Source organism: Cyphellophora attinorum (assembly GCF_001299255.1).
Source record: "Cyphellophora attinorum strain CBS 131958 chromosome Unknown Contig3, whole genome shotgun sequence".
In the NCBI taxonomy this organism is placed as follows: domain Eukaryota; kingdom Fungi; phylum Ascomycota; class Eurotiomycetes; order Chaetothyriales; family Cyphellophoraceae; genus Cyphellophora; species Cyphellophora attinorum.
Window position 1 is genome coordinate 728199 of NW_017253231.1, and position 24363 is coordinate 752561.

The 24363-nt window shown below is 53.7% G+C and overlaps 8 protein-coding genes across 8 annotated transcripts; 3 read left to right on the top strand and 5 right to left on the bottom strand.

Annotated features, from left to right (window-relative positions):
• Positions 1-401: 401 nt before the first annotated feature.
• AB675_8542 (uncharacterized protein) lies at positions 402-1991 on the bottom strand (the record flags this gene model as incomplete). The annotated part of the gene is made up of 1 exon (XM_018148996.1): positions 402-1991. One exon carries the CDS (start codon positions 1989-1991, stop codon positions 402-404), a length of 1590 nt encoding a protein of 529 aa, XP_018004478.1.
• Positions 1992-3009: 1018 nt separating this feature from the next.
• On the top strand, positions 3010-5725 carry AB675_8543 (RHO GTPase-activating protein RGD1; the record flags this gene model as incomplete). Its single annotated transcript, XM_018148997.1, has 2 exons — positions 3010-5239; positions 5292-5725. The coding sequence occupies 2 exons, from the start codon at positions 3010-3012 to the stop codon at positions 5723-5725; spliced, it is 2664 nt and encodes an 887-aa protein (XP_018004369.1).
• Positions 5726-5845: 120 nt separating this feature from the next.
• Positions 5846-6705, bottom strand: AB675_8544 (Granaticin polyketide synthase putative ketoacyl 2; the record flags this gene model as incomplete). Its single annotated transcript, XM_018148998.1, has 2 exons — positions 5846-6008; positions 6101-6705. 2 exons carry the CDS (start codon positions 6703-6705, stop codon positions 5846-5848), a joined length of 768 nt encoding a protein of 255 aa, XP_018004261.1.
• Positions 6706-7372: 667 nt separating this feature from the next.
• AB675_8545 (Very long-chain acyl-CoA synthetase) lies at positions 7373-9313 on the bottom strand (the record flags this gene model as incomplete). The annotated part of the gene is made up of 1 exon (XM_018148999.1): positions 7373-9313. One exon carries the CDS (start codon positions 9311-9313, stop codon positions 7373-7375), a length of 1941 nt encoding a protein of 646 aa, XP_018004667.1.
• Positions 9314-10082: 769 nt separating this feature from the next.
• On the top strand, positions 10083-11451 carry AB675_8546 (3-ketoacyl-CoA thiolase B, peroxisomal; the record flags this gene model as incomplete). Its single annotated transcript, XM_018149000.1, has 3 exons — positions 10083-11129; positions 11184-11372; positions 11422-11451. The coding sequence occupies 3 exons, from the start codon at positions 10083-10085 to the stop codon at positions 11449-11451; spliced, it is 1266 nt and encodes a 421-aa protein (XP_018004675.1).
• Positions 11452-11506: 55 nt separating this feature from the next.
• Positions 11507-13760, bottom strand: AB675_8547 (uncharacterized protein; the record flags this gene model as incomplete). Its single annotated transcript, XM_018149001.1, has 5 exons — positions 11507-11563; positions 11672-11764; positions 11812-11984; positions 12031-12122; positions 13501-13760. The coding sequence occupies 5 exons, from the start codon at positions 13758-13760 to the stop codon at positions 11507-11509; spliced, it is 675 nt and encodes a 224-aa protein (XP_018004657.1).
• A 4251-nt stretch (positions 13761-18011) lies between these two features.
• On the bottom strand, positions 18012-19916 carry AB675_8549 (General alpha-glucoside permease; the record flags this gene model as incomplete). Its single annotated transcript, XM_018149002.1, has 1 exon — positions 18012-19916. One exon carries the CDS (start codon positions 19914-19916, stop codon positions 18012-18014), a length of 1905 nt encoding a protein of 634 aa, XP_018004435.1.
• A 1981-nt stretch (positions 19917-21897) lies between these two features.
• AB675_8550 (Vegetative incompatibility protein HET-E-1) lies at positions 21898-23730 on the top strand (the record flags this gene model as incomplete). Its single annotated transcript, XM_018149004.1, has 1 exon — positions 21898-23730. One exon carries the CDS (start codon positions 21898-21900, stop codon positions 23728-23730), a length of 1833 nt encoding a protein of 610 aa, XP_018004709.1.
• Positions 23731-24363: the final 633 nt, after the last annotated feature.

Genomic DNA, 24363 nt, shown 5'->3' on the forward strand with positions numbered 1-24363 from the left:
GACTTTTCTGGTTGGTTTTTTCAACGGGGCTTTGAACACTCTTTCCGTACTATCATAGCTACTTGCATCGCTATATTGGTATTGACCCGCCATGAGATGCGACGTCTATCGCCTGAGTCTTCCCAGTACCTTGCTTAGACGTTGCTGTGTTCTCATGCCACTCTCGAAAACGCATCGCCATGCTGTCTCAAGTATACTCACAACTCCATGACACCTCAACCGCTGAATGGGCTACTTCATCCGCTCAAATAAATCCTCCCCACCACTATACCCCCGATCTCCCGCTTCGGCATACCGCGCCTCGATCTCGGCCTCGAACTTCCGCAGCGTCGGCTTCCGCGACACCGTCCCCTTGGCGCTACGCTCGAACCCGCCCTCTTTGCCCTTTATATCGTTGACGATCAACACATGCCTCTTTCCCACCCGCCCATTCCTGGCGCCCGTGCATTGACGCGGGAGATCGACTCCCGCCATAGCTTCTCGAGCACTTCCTCCTCATTTCGCTGCCCCGCTACACCATCCGCCCCATCCGTCGTTCCCAAAGCCTCGGGATGAAGCTCCAACAAGAGCAAAACCTGCCGATGCCCAACCCCAGCCAACACCGCAGATCTTACAAGGGGATGTTCCGCATGCGCCAACTCCCAATCTGTCGGATGGAAATTGCTCCCGTCCTTGAAGCTGATCAGATCATCCGTCCGCCCAATGAATCGAAAGGTGAACTTCGCTTTCGCGGGGTCTGGGTGTGCGAGCCACAGATCACCCGTGTCGAATGGCTCCAAGGTCTCTCGTGCCGGGAGGCGCGTGAAGTATGCTTGTTGCGGGAGGGCTTCGGGCGTGGGGTCGAAGAATAACTGGTAGATTACAGGTTGGGTTGGGTCGGTTGAGGGGAGGGGTTGGAAGCGCATGCCTGCGGCAACGAGGTCGAAGGCGTTGTACGCGTGGTCGGAAGCAGAGGTGAGGAGGTCGACGGCTTTGCCGTTCTCGGTGACGCCCCATTGGTTCTGTAGGTTCGTGTACTTTGCCGCGGTAGTGGCGGCGGTGGCGTTCATGGCGGCGCCGCCGAAGAAGAGGGTGCGGATCTTGGAGAGGTAGGTGCCGGCGGAGGGGTGGGAGACGATGTCTTCGATTATTGCTGGAGATAAAAAGGCGTCGGTGATGTTGGCGTGGTCGAGGATGGAGAAGATGTCGGTGGGTTTGGTGAGGCGGTGGCGCAGCCCGGGGACGTAGACGGCGCCGTGGAAGACGAATGCTGGGGGGAAGACGATGCAGCAAATCCCATGAAAGGGCAAAAACGGGAGGAGAAAGCGCGTGCCGGGACCGGGATTGTTGGCGAAGCGGCGTTGTTGGCCTGTGTGCGGGTCGATTGATGGGAGGGAGGCGATGTTGTCTAGGCAGGCCATGGCGGCGTGGTTCACCGTGATGGGTTTGGGGAGGCCGGTGGAGCCGGAGGAGTGGAGGACTAGGTAGTCGTCGAGTGCGGCTTCTGAGAAAGTCTTTGAGTATGGGTAGTGTTTCGTGGCGGTTGGGGACAGGAGCTCTTCCAGCGAGGGGATGTGGAAGTGCGGGACGGGTCGAGCTGCAAGAATGTCTGACACGTCAACGCCCGTGGCAGTGAACATTGCTCGGGTGTCGGTTTTAAACATCAGGTTGAGATGTGCTTCCGTTGAATGCATGTGACTGGAGAAGAGCACTCGCTTTGAAAGCTTTGCTGTTGCCATCGACATTATTTGGTATCGTAGATCGGGCGTGCCTATGTAGGTATAGGTGTGGAGGTCTGAGTCTGTACCAAGACACGACTGAATATGCCATGCTAGCTTGTTGATAGCATTTGCCAGGACAGCGAACGTGATGTCCTCGTAGCCCTTTGAAAGGTTGTCATCGTCGTATGGCAGCGAAGCATATGGCCTGTCGGGATCATCCCAAGCAATTTCGTCAATAGTCACGTGTAGCAAACGCTTGCCGTGCTGTGATAATGCAGCTATAGAACCCATTTTGGCTTTCGATATATGTCAGGTTGGTTATATGGATGTCAGTGGGTGTCCGTCAGGGCAGTGTTTCGACCCATGCCGCGTGCTTTATGTATACCTGACAGCCCGCCTTACCTGCGTATACAGCACGCACTTATTGTGTGACCTACCATTCTGAGTTGAATCTACCTGAGGTTTTCCATTCTGGCGATTACCTCATTGGAGGCCGGGCCACGGGTACGGGTAGCCTTGAAAAGTTTGCGAGAACGCACCGGTGGAAGGAGTGTACGCATTCGCAGAAGGTAATCGCTTCTGCGATTGCTACTCGTTCCTGTATACAGAGCTGACTTACCTCGTAGCTTAAGGAATCGGGTGCTATAGTAATGGTCAGAGGTCAGGTTGCGGTAGCCATGCCAAGAGTATTATGATATCTGTCAGGATTGGATCCCGCATATGATGACAAGCAGCCAGAGTGTTGAAGTCAGCTCTTGCTTCATTGAGCTTGCAAGAGAGCAATCGGTAATTTCTTGGAGTAAATTCTTCAGGTCAAAGAATAGTTGAGCCGATTTGAGGCACCGTCCATGGTCGTCCACACACGAGAACAGAGACGATCAGGGGCAAACTTCTCGGGAACTGTCTCGGCTGGCGCGTTGGCCCTCGCTGTGGCTTTGGACAGAGGAGCATCTTCGTCCCTGTGACAGCATGCATAGTTGAGCAGAACCTATACTGAGCATGGACAGAAGGAGTGGACAGCGCAGATCGCACCTAAGAGTTGAAGCCCTCTGAAATCACGTGCTCAGCTGAGTCATTCAAACGACTTGGCGGAAGAACGTGAAGCTGTGGCTGTGCTTGCAACTTGTGGAGTTAGTTCAAGCCCGAACCCTAAGCGAAGGCTGGCACTCGTCACTGTGTGGCGCAGGATACATCTCGCGGGTTCGTTCAAACAAGGAAATGAGTGTGTACTACGTCCCAAGCTTCATGTCGTCGAGAAGTTTCTCTGAACCACTTATACCTTCGGAGGCGTCATTGCTTGTGCGCGATCATGTCGACATCATTTGAGCAAGGTCGCGAAACGCTCGAGGGCCGTAGCTCACCCGTGCCCTCGAACCCAGCAGCCGACAGAGACTCGCGACATGAGAACGACCTGCCCCAGCCACCTCAATCTCAGTCTGAAGCAGGACAGACGCCGCCAAAGAGCGAGCCACTGAGCTCAGAAGCTAGGGAACGCTTGGAACACGTCTTGAACTCGGACATCGGCCTGACGACGCTGCTGAACCGCCTCAAGCAGAGCATTAGCTCGGCTCGAGACTTCTCAGGATTTCTGAGAGAACGTGCGACTTTGGAAGAGAAGCACGCTCAAAGTTTGAAGAGACTAAGTCGAAGCACACATGAGATCGTCAGGAGGCCGGAGAGCAGGAGTGGCTCGTTTGCGACTGCATTCGAGGAGTCGACCAAGATTCACGATCGCATTGCCGACAATGGCCTGCAATTCGCCCAAAGCTTGAACAGCATATACAATGAGATTCAAGAGCTGATGAACAACACTGAGCGGAATCGCAAGCACTGGAAGCATACCGGAATGGAAGCAGAGAATCGAGTTTCTGAGGCAGAGAATGCTATGTCAAAGGCGAAAGGTCGGTACAACAACTTGGCAGATCAGTATGATCGGGCAAGGACGGGCGAAAAGTCAGGCGGAAAGTTTGGCATCAAGGGTCACAAGTCAGCCGCCCAGCAGGAAGAGGATCTGCACCGGAAAATGGAAGCTGCAGATGGAGAATATGCGGCCAAGGTACAGGCTGCACAAGCTGCTCGACAGGATCTGATCAACACGCATCGACCTCAAGCCACACGAGCCCTCCAGGCCATCATCAAGGAATGCGACGGAGCTCTGAGCATGCAGTTCGCCAAGTACGTCACATTGACGGAACGGTTACTGCTTGGCAACGGTCTTTGTGTCAGCCCGCTCAAGAACGCAGGCAGTCCAGCACGAAGTCTTCGCGATGTTGTGCATGCTGTCGACAACGAGAAAGACTTTAACGACCACATCTTGAGCTTCTCGGCCAAAGCCTCACAGCGAGGGCCAGAGATTCGCTATGAGAAGCACCCATCAATGGGCTCCAAGCAGCAGATCCCACAGCAACCTCAATATGGCGGCAATCCAATGCAGGGTACTCCGGATCGGATCAACACCGGCTTCAACGGGCCTAACGATCACAATCGCCAATTCAGTCACTCAGAGCAAATGTCTGGCGTGACACCATCAGCAGCAGGCTTTTCTGCTACGCCTCACTCAGCACACAGCAACCAGAACTACTCGCAAAGTCCTTTTAATAACTCGCCTCTACCACAACTGCCGCCCATAGCGCTGGATGGTGACAACGAGCACAAGCCGGAGAACGGCACGCCAACCAGATCGCCTCAAAATCAGCAATTTGGTGGAGCTGGTCGACCAAGCATGGATACGTACGGCAGCAGTTCAGCATCAGGCGGAGGTCTCCAAAATCAACAGTTCGGTGCAGGTGGCCGTCCGAGCATGGATGCGTACGGCAGCAGCTCAGGTCCGGGTGGTCAACGGCCCTATGGTCGTCCTTCCATGGATGCATACGGCTCTTCGCAAGGACCACCCAGCCAATTTGACCCGTCGAGGTCTCAAGGCTCTCAATTCGACCCAGCAAGATCACAAGGCTCCGGCATGCCTCCTACGATGTCCGGTGGGCGTGGACCATCGATGGACGTATCTCGGACATCGCAAGGCCCTTCAGGTCAATTTGATCCGTCGCGGTCACAAGGTCCTACCTCATCTTCCGATCTGCCAAGCAGTCGTGGCCCGTCAATGGGGCAACCAGGTGCCCCTCTGACGGCAACTCACCCGGCATATACTACACAAAAGTTCCAACCGTCACCACCTCAGGATCAGCGCACCTTCTCTGGAGCTGCAGCGGGGCCTCCGACGCAGACCCCTGTGGATGTTCGTCCAGCCTCAGGACCGCAGAACGGCGTGACATCGCCCACAGTTGCGGGTCCTTCTGGCGCCTCAATGCTGCCAAGCGCACAGCGGAGGACAGACATGCAGCGGCCTAACTTGCCACCTCTACGGCCAGTCTTCGGTGTGTCACTTGAAGAGCTGTTCCGCCGTGACGGTAGTGCTGTGCCGACCATCGTCTACGAATGCGTCAAAGCTGTAGATATGTTCGGCCTCGAGACTGAAGGAATCTATCGCACTTCTGGCTCGGCACCCAATATCATGCAGATGAAGGCACAATTCGATCATGGTATGTCATGTAACCCCGCTCGAGACTAAACCTTGCTAATACACTGCCACAGATTCGTCACAAGTCGACTTCAGCAACCAAGCAAACTTCCATTACGATATCGCCTCAGTCACAACCCTCCTGAAGCATTTCCTTCGCGACCTGCCAGACCCCCTCTTTACCAACGCCGCCTACTCTCAGTTCATCCAAGCTGCCAAAGTTGACAACGACGACCACCGTCGCGACTCACTGCACGCCATCATCAACAATTTGCCAGATCCCAACTACGCGACACTACGCGTGTTGACACTGCATCTCAATCGGATAGCGGCGAAAGCAGCTCAGAACAGGATGACGCCTGCTAATCTTGCTATCTGCCTTGGACCGACCTTCATGCAAAGCGGCGCTGGTGGAGGTGGGCCGACAGATATCAAGGACGCGGGCTGGCAAGCGCGTGTAGTTGAAACGATACTCAACTATACTTACGAGATCTTCGATGATGACTGAGCGATATGACAGAGCGTCCAAGTCTGCTTGGGAGATATAGCACATGATACCCAACTTCTAATGTCATCTGTGCGTTTACCGATGTCGATCCCTGAAAATCTAACATGATCTCTTCTCTGTCTAGATCGCAATTCCGCAATCTATAACGATATTCTGTCCAGTTATGCTCTTGCTCATCACCAGTGTCCTGACTTGCTCCGCCACATCCACCGGATCAGCTGTGTCCTTGAGTGCCGACTTCGCTTTCGTGGCCTCAACCTTTTCCTTCGGAAACCGCTCGCCCCTGTGCACATAGCGTCAGTCAGGTCAGGACTGACGATTCCTCTACAAGGTGCGCGCTCTGCAGTAGGCAAGGCAAATGTGAAAGAAACTTACCACTCAGTCATCATCAATCCCGGCGAAATAGAATTACACCTCACAGCCTTCCCACAAATCATCGCCAACCCTTTCGTCAAATGAATCTCCGCCGCCTTCGTCACACTATACGGCAGACTACTCCCACTCGGCCTCACCCCCGCCAGACTCGCTACCGTCACAAACGCCCCACCGCCCTCACTCTTCTCCAGGTGCGGCTTCGCAGCATACAGCAACCACAAATGACTCTTCACATTCGCGTTGAAACAACGATCCCAATCCTCCTCCCTTACCTGATCATCCAAATCGAAGAAGTTAGTGAGTCGAGTCCATCCATTGTTGGAGACGACGACGTCGAGCCGGCCCATGGCGGAGACGGTTTCGGCGACGAGGGACTCGAGGGCTGGGCGGGAGGACGCGTCGGCTTTGATTGCGTGGAAGCGGGGTTCCTTGAGCTGATAAAGGGGCTTGGTCTCCGAGGCGGCTTTGATCACGGCTTCGGCTTTCTCCTGGCGCGAGAAGTAGTTGACTACGACGCGGTAGTGGGGGGCTAGGGCGTGGACTATGGCGGCACCGAGGCCGGCGGAGGAGGCGGTCACGAGGGCGACTTTGGCTGGTTGCGCCATGCTGAACTGCTGGTGGACGGTGGACGAGTGGACGAGTGGAATGTTTTTGGTGTCAGAGGGGCCGACGATGTCCTCTGTACCTACGAGGAGAGGAGACCGCTTCAAGAAATTGTTTAGTAGCGAAAGCTATACGTTGTCGGACGGTCCGACATTGTATCTTGAGGACGTGCCGCTCTTGTGGGGAAGCGGAACCGGAGCGCGGGGCCCTTTCCGCCCTCGAATGAAGCGAGAGGCTTCTCCCTCACATTGTTTTGATCACCATCTACAGACCCCGAAGGCATCCACATGTGTGTACGCTACTTGAAGCGGAGCTAGGCCGGGAAAGTACCGTCACCATACTCTGCGGCGCGGTGAGGGTCATCATGGCCAAACACTGATCTCAAGTCGGCAAGGCAACCAGAAAAGGCGTCGAGGGCGCTTCACCAGGCGGCGTAAAGCACGTCTTTCTTGGTCCGTGGGTTCAACGAAACCGGAGCCAGGCAAGCAGCAGACTCGAATGGGACACGGCGCTCGATACAGGTTATGATAGCACAAATATTCATGTTTTCAAGTATCAGAACCCCAAAGCCATTCCACTACCCAACCAAATATATTCCGCCAACGCTGATGCTGGTGAAGGTAGCTAATGCCTGAACTGAAAGCGCCCTAGTCGCCCAAATGCTCGGCATCACAGCTTTGCTCTCCCACCGTCGATATCTGCCCAGCTCATCTCGTTCAACGGCACATATCGTTCGCCTTTCACATCGAGCCAATACTTCTTGCCATCGGAAACGTCCGACCAGAGCAAGGCTTTCACGATCTGCTTTGCGTGCTTGAATGTGTCCCCTACCTTCACCTCGTCCGTGATGGCCACCAGCCTCGGGAAGGCATAGTGTGGCACACCCTTTGCCTTCAGCCGAGGATACAGCCCATCCATAAATAGCGCCTCCTCTTCTCTGGTCGTACACAATAAGCTCAAAGCAGCCACGCCAGCTTGCCCATCATATCCTTTCAGCACCTTTCCGACGACCACTGCGTCCTGGACCTCGTCGAAATCCGAGATAAACGCTCTGATCTCTCCAGCTGACACATTCTCGCCCTTCCATCGGAAGGTGTCGCCTATCCGGTCCACGAATCTCACCCAGCCGTCATTTTGCACAACCAGCAGATCTCCTGAGCGCTGCCAGACATCGCCCTTTTCGAAGACATTCCTCAAAAGCTTCTTCTCTGTCGCCTCAGCGTTGTTGTGATAGTCCGTATAGGTGGCCATACTCGCGATCTTCGCAACCGCTTCGCCTGGCTCATCTCTGTCCGCCACTATACAGAAGCCGGTCTGAGGATCCCTTACAGGCTCTTCAGAATCATAGTCGAATCTCAGGATGGCCTGTTCCTTGACCTCCCGCTTTCTCAAAAGTGTCCCACGGTACCCTACGCGTCCCGCTCCTGTGTAACCCTGCCTCTGGAAGTGCCGATTATCATACTTGACCAAGCCTTCCGTACTCCGGTAGAACTCTCTGATCTCTTCCACGCCAAAGCGCTTCTGAAATGCAACCCATACATCCCGCTGCAGACCATTTCCACTAGCCACCTTGACGTTATGCTTCCGATCATACTCGCCTTCCGGTGTGGCCAGCAGAAACCGGCATAATTCGCCAACATACAGAATCCGGTCCGCACGCGCCGCTGTGACTTCCTGCCAGTAGTTCCTCGCACTGAACTTGCGTGAGATGCAGAAGCAGCCTGAACTCCCAACAGCCTGGTTCACGCCTGTGAAGAACGTCGTGCCGTGGAACATCGGCATGCATGAAAAGACACGCATTGGTGGATACCTCGAGTCTCTGACGCCGTACTCGCCAGGTTGGTCCCAGGGTGAGGGGCACGAGGTGACCATCATGAGAGCATTCTTGACGCTGCAAGCTTTCGGCTTGCCGGTTGTACCGGAGGTGAAGATGAAGGCTGCACGGTCGGCCATCGTTTTGGGAGGTGTTGTGATGTCGTCGATGATTGGGCCAGAAGGATATGGGAACATCTCGGCGGAGCCGGTGTCCCCTCCAGCAGTAAAGGAGCCCAGGTTCAAGCTGAAGACACGAACTTGGTCGGAGCCAGACTTGACCCTGGAAGCAGCGTTGGCAGCATGTGTCGCAATGTCTGGTGTGCTGATCACCATATTACTGTCGGCAACCTGCACACAATGAAGCAGAGTGTCGTCGCGGAGGTTGCTGTTCATGAGAGCAGGGATCGCGCCAAGTTTGGACAGAGCGTGAATGGTGAACAGCATCTCGGGCGAGTTGGTCATGAAGACGCCCACTACGTCGTTATTCTTGACACCTTGAGACCGAAGGCCAAGCGCAATAGCTGCAACCTCACGCTTCATCGCGGCATAGGTCCAGCTGCGACCTTCGAAAAAGACAGCGTCCGCATGAGGATCGGCGAGCTCGAGCAGTCGGTAGAGACATGTTGCTTGAGGTCCAGCTCGCTGGATGTGGGCGGTCAGGAGCTTGTTGAATTGCTTGTTGAAGCGAATCTGCGTGATGTCTTTGCTGATGCCGAAGTAGGAGTTGAGGCCCAGTCCGGCAATGAGGGCAGTTGCCGCCGCCGTCGCGACTTGGCCTGCCTGTGACGAAGCCATGTTCCTGCTGTCGACCAAGAGGAGCTGCTCGTGATCTTCTTGTTGGGAGTCGAAGAACAATATCAGACACCAAACTTTGCGCACACGGCCGTACGAGTCTAGCTAGGTGTCTGATCCGGAGCCACGAGCGGCAGTCGCGTCCGCTCTCGTGTAAGATGATGTGCCTTCAGGCCTTCCTTCCTGACGTGTACAAGCTGACTGAAGCTGTTGGTCGAAAAGTTCACACTGTATGCAAAGAGCCTACTGACACTCAAATGGCTCTGGCTAAATTGTAAGACACAACTGACATACTAAGGTAACGCGTTGCTCTTTGATATCCATGAACGGTGACCAACAGCGGAGGTTTAGCTCCGGCGGCCCCAATATGGGGGCTGCACTCCCACATCCGGGGCCGCAGGAGCTCAAGAAGCTCCCCACAAGCTTAGAACAGGCCTTTAATTTGCCCTGGAGCTCCATAACGGCATTTGAGATCGGTATACCTACGCCAAGACCACATACCGAGGCTTGAAAAGCGCCCATGACACGGCAGCGTGCTTCCGATGGACCACATCCAACCAGGTTCTCGTGCGTAGGCGTGGCAAAAGCTGATTATTATTCCAATCACGGGCGTCCGTGACAACAAGACGGAAAGCAAAGCAGCTTTGAGAAAATCCTCGAACATACTTAGGTATTGTCACCAGACCTCGAAGCAGAGCGCGCAGGCTTCTACCGACCAGACAGAGACAGCATACGCAGGACCAGCTCTTCGCACCGCTACAGTATTGAAACGATGACTTCTCCAGCGGCGCAACGCCTCGGAGCACTCTCTTCACAGCTCTCACCTGCCAGCGCTCAGTCTGCCAAAGACCGCCTGCTAGCTCAAAACCCAGACGACATCGTAATCACAGACGCCATCCGCACACCCCTCACCAAAGCCCGAAAAGGCGGACTCAAGGACACGCCAGTCGATGCTCTGCTGGTCAGTCTATTGACATCTGTTCGTGAGCGTCTCGGGTTCGATCCAGCTCTAGTCGATGACGTCTGCGTTGGCAATGTCCTCCAACCTGCTCCAGGCTTCGCCGCCCGGAATGCTGTTCTGGCAGCAGGATTCCCTGTTGGGACGTCTGCCAATGTGGCCTCACGATTCTGCTCCTCTGGACTGCTGAGCATTCAGAACGTTGCCACTGCCATCATGGCTGGCGCGATTGATGTCGGCATTGCAGTGGGAGTGGAAAGCATGTCTCAGAATGAGGACAAGCCGCCCACGTCCAGCGATGTGATTGAGGCGCATCCCATAGCTCGGGATAACAAGATGCCGATGGGCTGGACGAGTGAGAATGTGGCGAAGGACTTCGGTATTACTCGCCAAATGCAGGACGAAGTTGCAGCAATGAGCCAGCAGCGAGCAGACAAGGCGAAGAAGGAAGGCTGGACCAAGGACGAAATAGTCGAGGTGAAGACCAAAGTGAAGGACGCGAAGAGTGGGTCTTGGCAAGATGTTGTTGTGAAAGAGGATGATGGAGTAAGAAGCGGCACCACAAAGGAAGGCTTGGGCAAGATCAAGGCCGCCTTCCCGCAATGGGAGCCGGCGACGACGACTGGTGGCAATGCGAGTCAGATTACTGATGGAGCGGCCGGCGTTGTGTTGATGAGGAGGAGCAAGGCACAGGAGCTGGGTGTCAAGATCATTGGCAAGTATGTGTTGAGCACGACGGTTGGTCTCGAGCCTAGGATAATGGGCATTGGCCCAAGCTTTGCTATTCCGAAGATCCTGAGTCGAACGGGGTTGAAGCAGGACGATGTGGACATTTTTGAGATCAATGAGGCTTTTGCTTCGGTGAGTAGCAGCCATGCTCCAGGGTGGAAGGTACTTGCTGACCACTGTTCCCAGATGTACGTTTACTGTTTAGACAAGCTACAGCTGGATAGAGAGAAGGTCAACGTCCGTGGCGGTGCCATTGCGCTGGGTCATCCTTTGGGCTGTACCGGCACAAGACAGGTCGTCACAGCTCTGAGCGAGTTGAGAAGGAGGAAGCAGAAGATTGCCGTCACTAGCATGTGTGTTGGGACTGGAATGGGTGTAAGTATGCTCCTCGCTGCGGAGACCGTGATGCTGACATGGCGCACAGATGGCCGGTGTTTTCGTCAACGAGGCCTGAGTCTTCGCATTTCGAGATGAGTGACCGTTGTGTATATACCGACTCTCCACAAGCTTCATGGCTCTTTCTTCATCTTCATTTCGTCGTCCGAGACTCCAATGGTGGCAAAGTACTGCATCACACTGTCAGCGAGTTGCAAAAGAATCTTTCATGACCACTGGTCCGTAAAGGAGTCTTGAACATGTCCGGACAAAAGCAGACGTGGAAGCGGACAACATACAGCCATGGCCTTGCGGTTCATCTCGGGATTCATCGGCTTCCCTTGTGCACCCATGGTGGCCAGCATCTTGAAGTAGTTGATGTAATGTGCAGGCTAATTGCAATTTTAGCTTTCGCTGCACACGATCGATAGCACCTTACCGTATAGGTATTGATGAATACTGCCTCCTCGTCAAAAGGGTTGCTGAACGTATGTGGACTTCTCGTTGGAACGGTCATGGTGTCGCCAACCTTGGCGTCTATGGTCTGGCCATCAAGTGCATGAAAACGCACCGTGCCTTTGGTCGTGAAGAACACTTCATCATGCATCTCATCTGGTCCGTCATGAGTACAGGGTCATCGCGAGGCTCCCGAACTCACGCCAATGTGCAGGTGGTCCTGATGTACGGGGCGGAATTGTGAGCTCTGCTACGCCGATCCTCATATCTGTCCGGGAGCCATCTTCAATGACGCTGGGAAGCTCATTAGCCCGGTGTACTAAGGGAGCGCCCACGCGAGTGGACTTGCCGCATGGTGATCGTCCCCAGATGTAGAATATCCCCAGCCTTAGCAGGAACAAAGTTCACTGAGACACGGATCAGCAGACCGCTCGGTTTTCGAAGACCTACATCAGCGTCCAGCCTCGAGCTTGACAGTCCAGCTCCAGCACAAAGGACTTCCAAGACCTGGTGACTTCGACGTCTGCAGTGAATACTCACCTGGTACATTTGGTGTCTCCATATCGGTCTCTTTCGCAGGTTTGTACTTCAGGGCCTCAAGAGCAACTCAGCCCTCCACGTGTACAGTATCGGGCACGGAAGCAGAGGGGCTGCCAGTGGTGAACAGAAGGCTGATGAAAGTTCCCGTGTACGTCTGCTTTATACCTCAGATCATCAAAGATCAGGCCTACTAGCCATGCGAGCAAGTGTCCTTCGGTCTCGGTGTTCCTGTCGTCGGTGCTATCGACTTGGGCCCGGGATTAAGAAGGCAAACTCCTGGTGATGTCACACAAGGTCTCGGTCGAGTGATTCATCGCTCGACGTCGACAATTTTCTGCCATGTGGCAGCTGCCAACGATGATGGGCGACATTCGACGTCATTGGTGTGTCCCACAATGGCAGCTGCCTCGTCACCGAACGCCTAAAGCATTCGAACCATTGATGCGCGGTTCCCCCTGCTTTTGACGGATAGACTTCAACGCTGGCTCTACCATAAGTCAAAGCGTATGTACTGCGAAGGAACTGTCTTATCACCAGCAACAAGCGACACAGCCGTTTCAACTGGTGGCTTGAGCTACGAGGAATACTGAACACGGATCGTGTTGATAAGACCGAATAACAACGTGCTATGAGAAATGCCTGATGGACCACAGCCCTTATGCAGCTACTGACAGCAGCTTTCGAAGGGCAATCTCCCCAGGCGAGATCTTCCCAATCTACAGGCGCATCAGTCCCAACGGCTTATCATGCGTTGTGCATATGACACCCGTCTGCCCCGTTGAAGAGACGACGAGAGTGAAATCCAAGGAAAGCGTGCGAGCAAGCACCCTATTCTGGGCCTCTCTTCAGCGACAGATGGTTGTCGCATGTACAATGCAGCTGCCTGCGAAATCTTCCTTCCCGATAAGGTGGTGTTGACACGTTATGGTTGACGAGAGGCACGTACACTGTGTCGGTAGTTCCGTGGTTCGCTATTTCTCCAAGTGTTCAAAAACCCTGTGACAGATGATGACTGGTAGGTGAATGCAGGACCTGCAACTCTGTGATCAGAAACGGTGGCGTACGTTTTGTTTCCGCTGCGTCGACAAGGCTCCTGTTCCCACAGGGACTGTGGCAGGAAGGCCGTCAGAACTCCTTCATCTGTTGGGGAATACCGTTTTGGCCGGTTTCGATCGGAGAGTGGAAGCCGCTTAGGTCCCGATGATGATGATTATGATTGTTGCGCTTGCGACGCCATAGTACGCAGAAGATGGCGGTGATGATGACGAGGGTGGTGATAACTACCGCCAGAATAGAAAGGATGATGGTGAGCCTGTCGTGCGCTGTTGAAGAGTTGATGGTGGTAGCGGTGGCTTCTGGAGTGGTTGGCATGGCGGTTTTCGTGGTGGACATTGTCGCGGTAAGAGCGTGAGAGGTGTGGTACTGTGGGCTTTGCTAACACACTGAATTGCTGAATCGACTCGGAGTCCTTGTTGGTTGACAATGGATGATATAGCTGTTGCCGAGCTACCAAAAGGCTCCGCGACCATCTCTTATACACGTCCGAAGCACGGCCATTGCTCAAACCCTCTATACGGCCGACACCTACACAGAAACTGTAAGGCAAAGCGACACATATCCTGTCACTCAGTGGTGTACTACTATCCGATGATACGATGCTGGATGCCGAAAATGTAATGTCGATATTTACGCCTGAGCCGTCACACAGGGTGAAGCCGTCATCACAACTAGTACATGCTCCAGATTTACTCCGACGGTACCTACAAGGTCTTCTGCTCTGAGCTGATCGCGAACACCATCCCTGTATCCGACCCTGGCACAGCCTGCATTATAGAAAGGCCAGCGATCAATGTCAGGAGGCTATCCGAGAGAGGAAATTACCAGGATGCCAACCGACGGCCTTCTCACAATCAGCGCAACACTCTGGAGTCTGGAAGCGTGTCATAGTCGCCACCCATCGCGAATGAGCCCTCATTGCGTGCACGGATACCTTGCTGTCGAACATGACTCACGTCGGCTGATGAGATACAATAGTCGAACATGACTCACGTCGGCTGATGAGATACAATTAAGCACTCCTTGATAAGGTACGCCGGTCATAAGGCTGGAGATATCGATATAGCCGCTTGATCAAGCACGCAAGTACTTCATGGCTTGGCTTGATCGCAACAGCTCTTGGCGAAATCAGAGGGTATTCCGATACGTCGTATTGGGAGTTCCTACGGGCCAGTTGTCTAACATCTGCATATCGCTCGACTGGTTCAGGCTCAACGACCAATACGCTTGGGACAATATGCATTTCCTATTTCGTCGTCGGCCTAACGGCGCAACTCAGAACTTCGTTCAGAGCTACCACCTGGCGGCCAAGCCACCTTGACGCTCGCTAGGATCCACAGGGGTAACAGACCCGCGCATCCGCTCCCTTTACAAGAGTCTGCCTTGCCAGACCTCACGACAGGCACCGCTGTCACTATCTTAGTGCCTCAGCTTGGCGAACCGTTCTCGCTTACACCATTGACAGCAGGCAGCTTGCCGATGTACTTGCCAAAGATGCCTTTGAGCTCGAGGGCGGAGCGCTTCGGATAGCGAGTCTGGCCGTTCTCGTAGCTGGACATGCTTAGCTTAGGGTCGTCCGCGATCTCAGTAGAGCACTTACTCGACAAAGGTAACGCCGAAGCGTGTCTCGTAGCCTTCTGCCCACTCGAAGTTGCTAGTGGTGGATGTCAGTTCACACCATGTTGGTAGATTGATCGAACGGGAGGAAAACTCACTCCATCAGACTCCAGCCCATATACGCTCGCACATCAATGCCGTCAATACTGCACGCCTCGGCCATCGCCTTTACGTACTCCGAGAAGTACCACACTCTGAATTCATCATTCAGGATCTCATCTCTGGTCTTGTCGTTCTCGCCCAGAATACTCGTACCATTCTCCGTGACGTAGATCTTGGGATGGCCATACCTCTCACTCAGCCATACCAAGAGCTTCCTGAAACCAATTGCACTTGGTCTCAACCAGAAGCTCTGGGTCACAGGGCCAATCTCCTGACCGGCTTTGTTCACCATCAAGATCTCCAGGTGGCCGGCGTGATCATTGGGATCGATCGGCTCAGATGTGGGCTTGTGCTTGATGTAGTTGGCGCAGTAGTGATTCATGCCGTAGAAGTCGTTGGAGCCTTTGATGAGGGCGGCCTCTTCAGGTGTGAACTCCGGCAGACGCGAGCCGAGTTGCTTGCGCATGCTGGCAGGGTAATGGCCGAAGTAGACTGGGTCGGCGAACCAAGAGATGGCGAACTCGATCTTGCGGTGTGCTGCCTCAACATCTTCTGGATCTTCTGGGTCCCATGGCTCGGCCCAATCTCCTGTTTGCGAAATCCAGTCAGCGGGTGAAGATGTACGTTGTAACGTGAAATCGAGCTGGTGGGCTTGGGCTTGCTTACCGTTCAATGTGATGCCGATCTCACCACCATTCTTGGGCTTGAACTCGTCCCGATACACTTTCACCGCCTTTGCGTGTGCATTCAAGATGCTGTGTCCCACAATCCACGGCTCGGTGCTCCCGTCGCCTCTGTGGAATATCTTTCGGTCACTCGTGTGGCCTGGCGCAAAGACACCAAAGTTGTGACCCAATACCGCACTGCAGAATGGTTCGTTGAAAGTGATCCAGTGCTTGACCTGTGGTAGCGCCTCGAACATTACCCGTGCGTACCTTTCGAAGTCTAGCACGAATTCCTCCTTGTTGAGAAAGCCATCGTAGCGCTTGTACAGCTCATCAGGTAAGTCCCAATGGAACAGTGTCAGTAGAGGTGTGATGCCGGCGGCTAGCAGATCGTTCACTAGCGTGCGGTAGTACTGGATACCCTTCTCGTTGACTGGGTCGTTGCGCCCACCCAAGGGAATGATGCGGGTCCAGGAGACGGAAAAGCGGTAGGCCATGGCACCAGTCTTCTTGAGGAGCTCGATATCCTCCTTGTGGCGATGATATGAGTCGCAAGCAACGTCGCCTGACGAGCCATCGGCAATCTTGCCGGGGATCTTGCAAAAAGTGTCCCATATTGAGGGACCACGGCCGTCTTCTGTTGCACCGCCCTCGATTTGATACCTATGATGTAATGAGTTGATGCTGAATCGGAGTTCTCAGGACAAGCAAGACGCACGCTGCTGTTGCGAAGCCCCAGAGAAAGTCTTCTGGAAGGCCCGGCTGGGCTGATGGATCTTTGACCATGACTGTTAGTGTGACGTGACTTCGATTAGGATACTTGGCGTTGGTGTATGAGGCTGTAGGTAAGGAATTTGTGGGAGTAGTCTGCACAGAGTTCAGAGACGTACCACCTCCGGAAGCCATTCTTGCAAAGCACGGAACTCTTGTGTATATATACCTGCACGCTAGAGTGATACACTCAACGTAGCCCCGATGCAGTCACGATGATAGTTTGCTTCGTGCCGACCAACACACAGGGATCCCGCGGATAGTACTGGTCAATAGGATAAATCTTGATGGGCTTAAGCCAAAAACGTGGCGACTATGGAAGCAGGGCAGAGTTTCCTCCTGGCTGGAAATCGTTAAAGACAAAGAGTGTACCAGGAGGGGGCTAGCACGAGGGGTTGCAAGAGCCGCTTTCCAGTGTCACGGTTCAACGACGGTAGAATAGTCCGCTTTGGTCAACTCGAATGAACATCAGTGAACACAAACCTCTGTCGTTGAGTCAAGGACCCGTGCATAGTCGATCGGTCGGGTATTCCGTGGAGGTAAGCCCTGTTTGATACCGAAGGACGAATCCGAGCACGAATCGAGTTGGAAGAGGTCGAGAATCTGTGGGGTGAGTGGCAAGGCCTCCACGTCGGATCCTTGTCGCCCGATATTTAGCCTGCTTCGCCGGAACAGGGGTATCTGTGCTCATGGACGGCTTTTGGTCTTGTCCTTCTTTCCTACATGCTTTTGAGGACTGCTCGAAATGCGGGTAATACGAGCAGATCATCAGTAGAGGCCGCCAGTTCAAGTTGAGGAGCATTGGAACACGATTCAGATCTTCGAGAAAGGTCTTTGTATACTGTCGAGGCGATCCTGTAAAGGTTTGCTCGAGGAGATCTGGTTGATGTCCGGCTAAACTGGTTTTGACAGCGGATGTGGCCGGGCAACGTTCCATTTGTGAAGAATCACACTCGAGTCGGACGGCCGATGGAGTAAGCAGAGGGTGTATATCCTTAAGTCCATTGCAGGGTCAAGGTTGTGAAGATCTAGACCGACTTCTGCATATCGTGGCAAGCGCAGTCCAGTTCGACGAAGTATTTACTCCGCCGTGCACTCAGCTGGGTCGGCAGTAACGACCTCCGGTAACAGATGGGACTTCGACGTGCCTACCTACATACTAATCACTGGCACTACCTGCAGAGGAGCGACTTGTCTGCTGATCGCTCACATGATACCGTACGAGACAGCCAAGATACAATCCGTGATACTCTTGCGAGTTCTGTCCCCGAGTAAGCAATTGTCTGGTAGCGTACCTAGGTACTCGGGCGCATTCTGGCTATACGTCGGATTCGTCGGCTTACCCGTTTGGCTCTAGGCCACAGGTATACTGAAGCGTGAGTCTATAGGGTACGGATATGCCACAGATTGCCTGTTAACACCACGACTATCACTACTGATCGCCCGCACTCACTTGTGCGTATCTACCGTTATCATCTTCTTGCTGACCAGGTTCCTGCATTCTCCATGTGATAAATGCCGCACCCAGGGCAGCAACTCCTCCAATACGCAGTGTCCAACCCACGCTAGCATCACCAGGCTCGTCTCGTGGCTTCTGCAGTGCTTTGAATACGGCACTACATATCAAGGTAGACAGGATTTGCGGTGCACTAACCGCAACATTGTGTATGCCGAGCACTATCCCGGCCTGATCGCTACCATCCTGTCCGTTGCTATCGACGTGATGATGCCATTCTTCGGTGGGAAGCACTTTCTTCTGTCGCTCTTTCCGACGACGCGCTTCGTCGCGAACGGAGATCTCGGCGGAGATAAGAGCGAAAGGCGCCCACAGAGTGAGTGACCAGGTTATGCCCATGATGGCGGTCATAACGGCGGCTGCCTGATAGGATGAGATGAAGAAAGTACTGAACATGCATAGGGCGAAGAGGAGCTGTGATCCGAGCCATGCTCGCCGTAGCGTGAGTCCCGGTATTTGGAGAATTTTCAGAGCACGCTTGATGAAGGATGGCTTTGGCGTGTCGCCGTGCATTGTTGCTCGAATCAAGCTGTTGGATCTGCCACGAGTCAAGCCAACATGAGATGACGTACGGCTTATTCCGATGGGCGAAGTGGGTGCAATGTCCTCACCTCCCTCGTCGGGCCTCTTGTAACTCGGGACTACCAAAAATGGCAAGATGATGTTCGCAGAAAAGGAGGTAATGGCGTAGGCGAGCAGCGCAAGAGTGCCAATGCGAGTGGCTTTCTCCCATAATTTGTCGACCTCGTCGTCAGACAGTCCTGGATGCAAATCCGGATTGACGTAGAGCTGACCGATGTATGTGGTAATGTAGAACAGGAAAGGAAACCAACCGATCCACTGTACAAACTGGATCTCGCAGACTTTACGAATCTGAGGCGGAAGCCGTTGGACAGCCTTAAAGACCTGTTTGAAGAATGCAAAGAAGCCTTGATTTGAAGGCCCTTTATTCGGAGAGTCGAGCAAGGGATTGCGCTCCTTGATAAACAAGACGCTAATACCAACGGTCGTAGCCAGTGACATCGATGCTATCGTAACCAAGACTTTGAACTGGCTGTTGCCAAAGAAGGAAAAGTACTGCGGTAAGTCCAAGTAGCCGAACAGGTATCCAAATACATTGCCGACACCCACTATGCGCGACGCCCATGCATTTGCTGCTTCCTGCTGATGTGCTGGAGCACCATCGCAGATAAATGCTCGAATTGCTGCCTGAACAACGTTGATCGAAAAGTCCAGACACCACATCATAACGGTCGCGAAAATGATGGTCATAATTCTCCAGCTGCCCTCATACTTGGCGTCTTCGCCCAGACCGCCAAAAACGCTCATGATACTTTTCGAGTACGCCAGCAAGAGAGACGTCGCTATTGTCCCAAGAGTCCCGCCAATCATAAACGGTTTCCTTCGACCCCACGAAATTCGACATTGGTCGCTTTTCAAGCCAATGTACGGCTGTACAAGGACACCGGTGACTGGTCCCGCTACCCATACTATGGCGATTAGAGCCTTGCTCATGCCTAGTGAGAGCAAGAACGGGGTGCCATTGGAGAGCTCAACAGACCATACGATCTGCAAACCGCCTATGGCAAGGGTGAGCAGGATCAAGTAAGGAATGCTCTTGCTCTCCACCGCGGGCTCATCGACGGCGAGCGCATGTTCGGAGAGTGGATCAGATAGCTGTGATATTGGCGATATAGGCGATATGGGTGAGATTGGACCTGCCAAGGCCACCCCTTCGATAGAGGAGGGTACGGGACGAGGGCTTATAAGTGGTGATTGTTCGTTAACGACATCCTCAGACTGTGACCCGCGGCGCGGCATTCGAGCGCGCGGGTGAGATGTTGTCGCAAGTCACTTTGGTCGTGCCTGTCAGAAGGTGAGAAGCGTCGGGAGATTGCGGATTCGTTCTGTTCGAGGAACCTTTTCACTATGGCAGCGGAAGAGTTGAATGTCGAGGGGTCCTTTTCGATTTGATCGACGACTTGTGATATATAGCGTCTGCTGAAGGTATCGGTGGCCTGTAGGATGATGTGAGTCTGATTGATTAGGAGATCAGGTGTCCAAGTCAGGCGTACGCGACTTTCGGCCGTTGTCCTTGGCAGGTCGATTCCATGCAGTTGGGGCTGATCTGTTTTGATTGGTCAGCCTTTTGCAGCCTTGGTGAGTCGAGTGATCCACCTCTGGTCGATGGTGACGGCGGTCGATGCCATTCTGCGAGTTGGAGGTCACCAAGGCCTACTGCCCTTACGCAACCAAGGCGATTGCCAGCAGCTGCGACCAAGCTGAAACACCAGTATTATACCTCCACACATCCGCCTAGTCTCGACATACAAAGATCGTCGCACCAGTTGAACCCGGCAATACCATACGCCGCAGCCTACCTACACATCCTCGAGACAACGCAGGAGATACTGCCCAGCATGAAGCCCGTAAGCTGCTTTGATACCATCAGCGAGGACGTTGCTGACATGCACAGGTCGTATCGGCGTTCAATGCGTGGTCGTGGTGCGTTAGCTCGGCTCGACGTGTCACCCAATGCAGACCCGTGTACTGACCGCATGTGCAGTACCGTTATCTCGATCTTCGCCGTCATCATCCTGTCGATCATAGGCTCGCTGTTTGCCGTACGTATGACCTTCACCCTCAAGCGCTGGCCGATTTCGAGAAATGGCCCCAGAATCCTAATTAGCAGCGGATCTTTGATGGACTCGGAAAAGCAGTTGCTGACAGAAAGGCGCGATAGAGAAATCACCATACGATGATGGGCACAGAGGAAGATCCCACAGATGGCAAGGCGGTAGCGAGCAGTATATTTATTGCGGTCGCGGTTTATGGCGTATGTGCTCCTCGTCCCCGTTCCGTTGATCAACACGAGAGCCTCACAACTGCAACTATGGCGCTCCACATGTGCACTGGGGGGCATGACTATATGTTCCAGGTCAGAGCGGTCAACGACTCTGATCTAATTGCCGATAATCGGGAATCGAAGCTAATGTGTGGTTTTCTGCAGGCCTTTATTGTCTTTTGCGGTTCACAAGCTTGGCTACATCTGCGGGCAAGTCGCAGGGGAGCAATTTCATTATAAGAGATGGCGGTTTGAGCAGCCCGTTCGAAGCCTCAAGAGCCCGCGGCGTTTGGTGAGAATGCAAGATACTCATGCTAGCCTGCAAGTATTGATATCATCATTGTACATTTCCTGCGCCACTTTTTGCGCTTGCTCTGTGGAACAGATGTCCAAACGTCCAGATCAAATTGTCGCTGCCTCTCAGCGAGTCTGCGACCTTGGTACGACACAGTGCCTGCTCGCCGCGCCAGGAGCATAAACGTGGCCACAAGGTTGTACCCATCGGCTTGAAGTCAAGGCATCAGGTTTCTCCCACAGACTTCGAGCTAGAGTGGTAGTAAATATCCTCGTCGCATCTCTTCGATACAGGAGTCCTGACATAAAGGTTGCTAACCAAGCTAGACCACAGCGTTTCCTCATTCGCTGCAAGGCCAGGGGACTTTGGCTAGCCGCAGGTCTCGTGTTCCAGAATGCTTGGTCTGCCGGTACTTTGGTGTGGCTGCGGCTCGGCCTTGACCGCTGCTCGCTCCCATTCGTCAGAACCCAGTGACCGCTTCGATATGATGCTCGGTCTTGTGATGGATATACACTCGACACTACATGATAAAGCTCATCTCCGTCAAGGTCGGCGCTCGATGCCACTGACCTGAAGTGTGATGGTCGGTTTGTCTGATGCAAATCATCTACTGTCACTACTGAAGGACATCCTATCAGCCAAGGCAGGGAACAAACGGCGGTATGCGGCTACTCAATGCGGAGACACTTGAGATCGAATCGTTCACCGGATCAGTATCAAGGGAAACGCCTTACACCATCTTGTCTCACACCTGGGAAAACGATGAGGTCTCCTTCGAAGATATGAAGGATTTATCGCTCGCAAGAACGAAGGCTGGTTTTGCCAAAATCGAGGCGGCAGCAGCGATGAGCGTCGATCACGGCGTCAAGTACATCTGGATCGACACATGCTGTATCGACAAGAGTTCCAGTGCCGAGCTATCCGAGGCCATAAATTCGATGTTTCGATGGTACAAGGATGCTTCAGTCTGCTTTGCATTTCTCTCGGATCTCAAGATCGCAGAGCAAGGCAAGGACCTTGCCGGGTTCCGCGACTGCAGATGGTGGACACGGGGATGGACACTCCAGGAGCTGCTCGCCCCCGCCGAGGTGTTGTTTTTGGATGAAGCATGGACGCTTCGAGGGTCGAAGACAGAACTCGTGGACGCGATTCAATCCATTACAGGCATCGAAGCGTGGGTGCTGGTCTCATCCGCGTCATTGTCGACTGTACCTCTAGCAAAGCGCATGTCTTGGGCAGCGAATCGTCAGACTACTCGCGTAGAGGACATGGCTTACAGCCTTTTGGGCATTTTTGACGTCAACCTGCCGCTTATCTACGGAGAAGACTCAAAAGCTTTCATTCGTCTTCAAGAGGAAATCCTGAGGACAACAACCGACCTGTCACTATTTGCGTGGCATGCAGGCCCGAACGCGACTTTTCGAGGCGTGCTTGCGCAATCTCCTTACGATTTTCGCAGCTGCAACGACATCGTCACCAGTGATGACCAATTTCGCTTCCGTGATGAGATCGTCAGGACCAATAAAGGCATCAAGGTGAGAGTCCCGCTTCAAAATACGTCTAGTGGATTGTATATCATGGACCTGCATTGCTATAAACAAAACGCGACTGGTTCAGAAGCACGACAGGGAATACTGTTGAAGCGGGTGATGGACGTCTACGTTCGTGCTTCAGCAAATCAAACCGTCGAACGCGGTGGTCCGCCTACCGGATATGGTCAAGTGATATATCTCTGCACTGAAACGGACGACAACGCACTAGCCTCGGGAATGGCTGATGACCGGGGACAACACATCCAGTTGACGTTTCCTAAGAACAGCCCTCGCTATAAGATTGACGACGTACGGGCTGTTCCCGAAGTTTACTGGCAGGGGGACGGGCACTATTTCTCCTATGAGGGTCTACGACATTTTCGGTGCTTTGTGCGTTTCCGAGTCACCTCCCGGACATCGCCAACGGAGCTAGCCTACGGTGCCATTAGTGAAAAGAGCTCACGATTCATATTGTTTTGCGAGCTCGGTGGCTCTAATAGTCTTCGCACGAGTCTGTACGCGGAGACTGGTTTGCAGTCTAGCCCGGCGCCAGCGGGATTCATCGATCCCTTTCGGAATATCGATCAGTACGGACCGCTGGGAGATCCTTTCAGCCTTTCTGTGCTGAGTCCCGGGGGACGGGAGGACAAAAGCGTGCGGATGATCCATGAGAATCAACGACACAACTATACGGTGTCTACCCATCTTGTCGACGTTCAACAGAGTCCACCCTTTGATGTGAGCATACTCATCACACCTTCTGATGAGTACGGCACAGTGTTCGGAGCACAATATGCTCAACTACAGAACATTTCCGATCGTCCGACTGTCGCAGTGCCATCCGCGCCAGCACTCGGCCCTGGTGGTGCCAACCGGCTTCTTCGGGCAGCGTACCTTCCCTTGGATCAGTACGGTACCGAAGACCCATGGCCTGATCAGGGTGATATCGAAGACCCATGCTGACTTCGTGCCATAACCGAGACAATACAGTACAGACCAATCACGGTGGGCATGGTCTACCTCCTGGGCGGCTATTTACTCACGTGGACCCTGGGGAACCGGCCAATTCGGCAGCAAGGGAGTACGAGCCTCTTCACAGGTAAACAATGGCGGCACTGCGATCGCATCTACGTACTGACACGAGTCTGGATCGCAACACAAGTAGACCACAATTATGGCCACCCATAGGACCACTTGTGAGCAGTCTCCCTCGACAAGGTCTACGAGCTGGACGCGCAGCCTTGCAGACGAATGAGTAGTCCTGACAACCTGAGTAAATTCGACCAGACTTGGAAAGAAGCAGGACACGCACGGCGCTCCAAAGACTACCCCCTTTGCGGCCTGGCATAAGGATGCACATCTACGTTCATGGCAGAAGGCGCGCCCTGACCATAGTGCTTTTCGCCTCGATCCCGTCGGAAGTAGGCGTGGACGTGGTGCGGAGATTCGGAAATAATCTACGTATGGATGTGGCACAGCCCGGGGTGCGAGCCGGTACGATGGTGACGGCAAGGTAGTCTCCATTTCCCTAGCAGCAGTCCAGCATAAGAATCAAGACTGCATCGCCTTTCACATTCAACGGATATCCACTGCGGC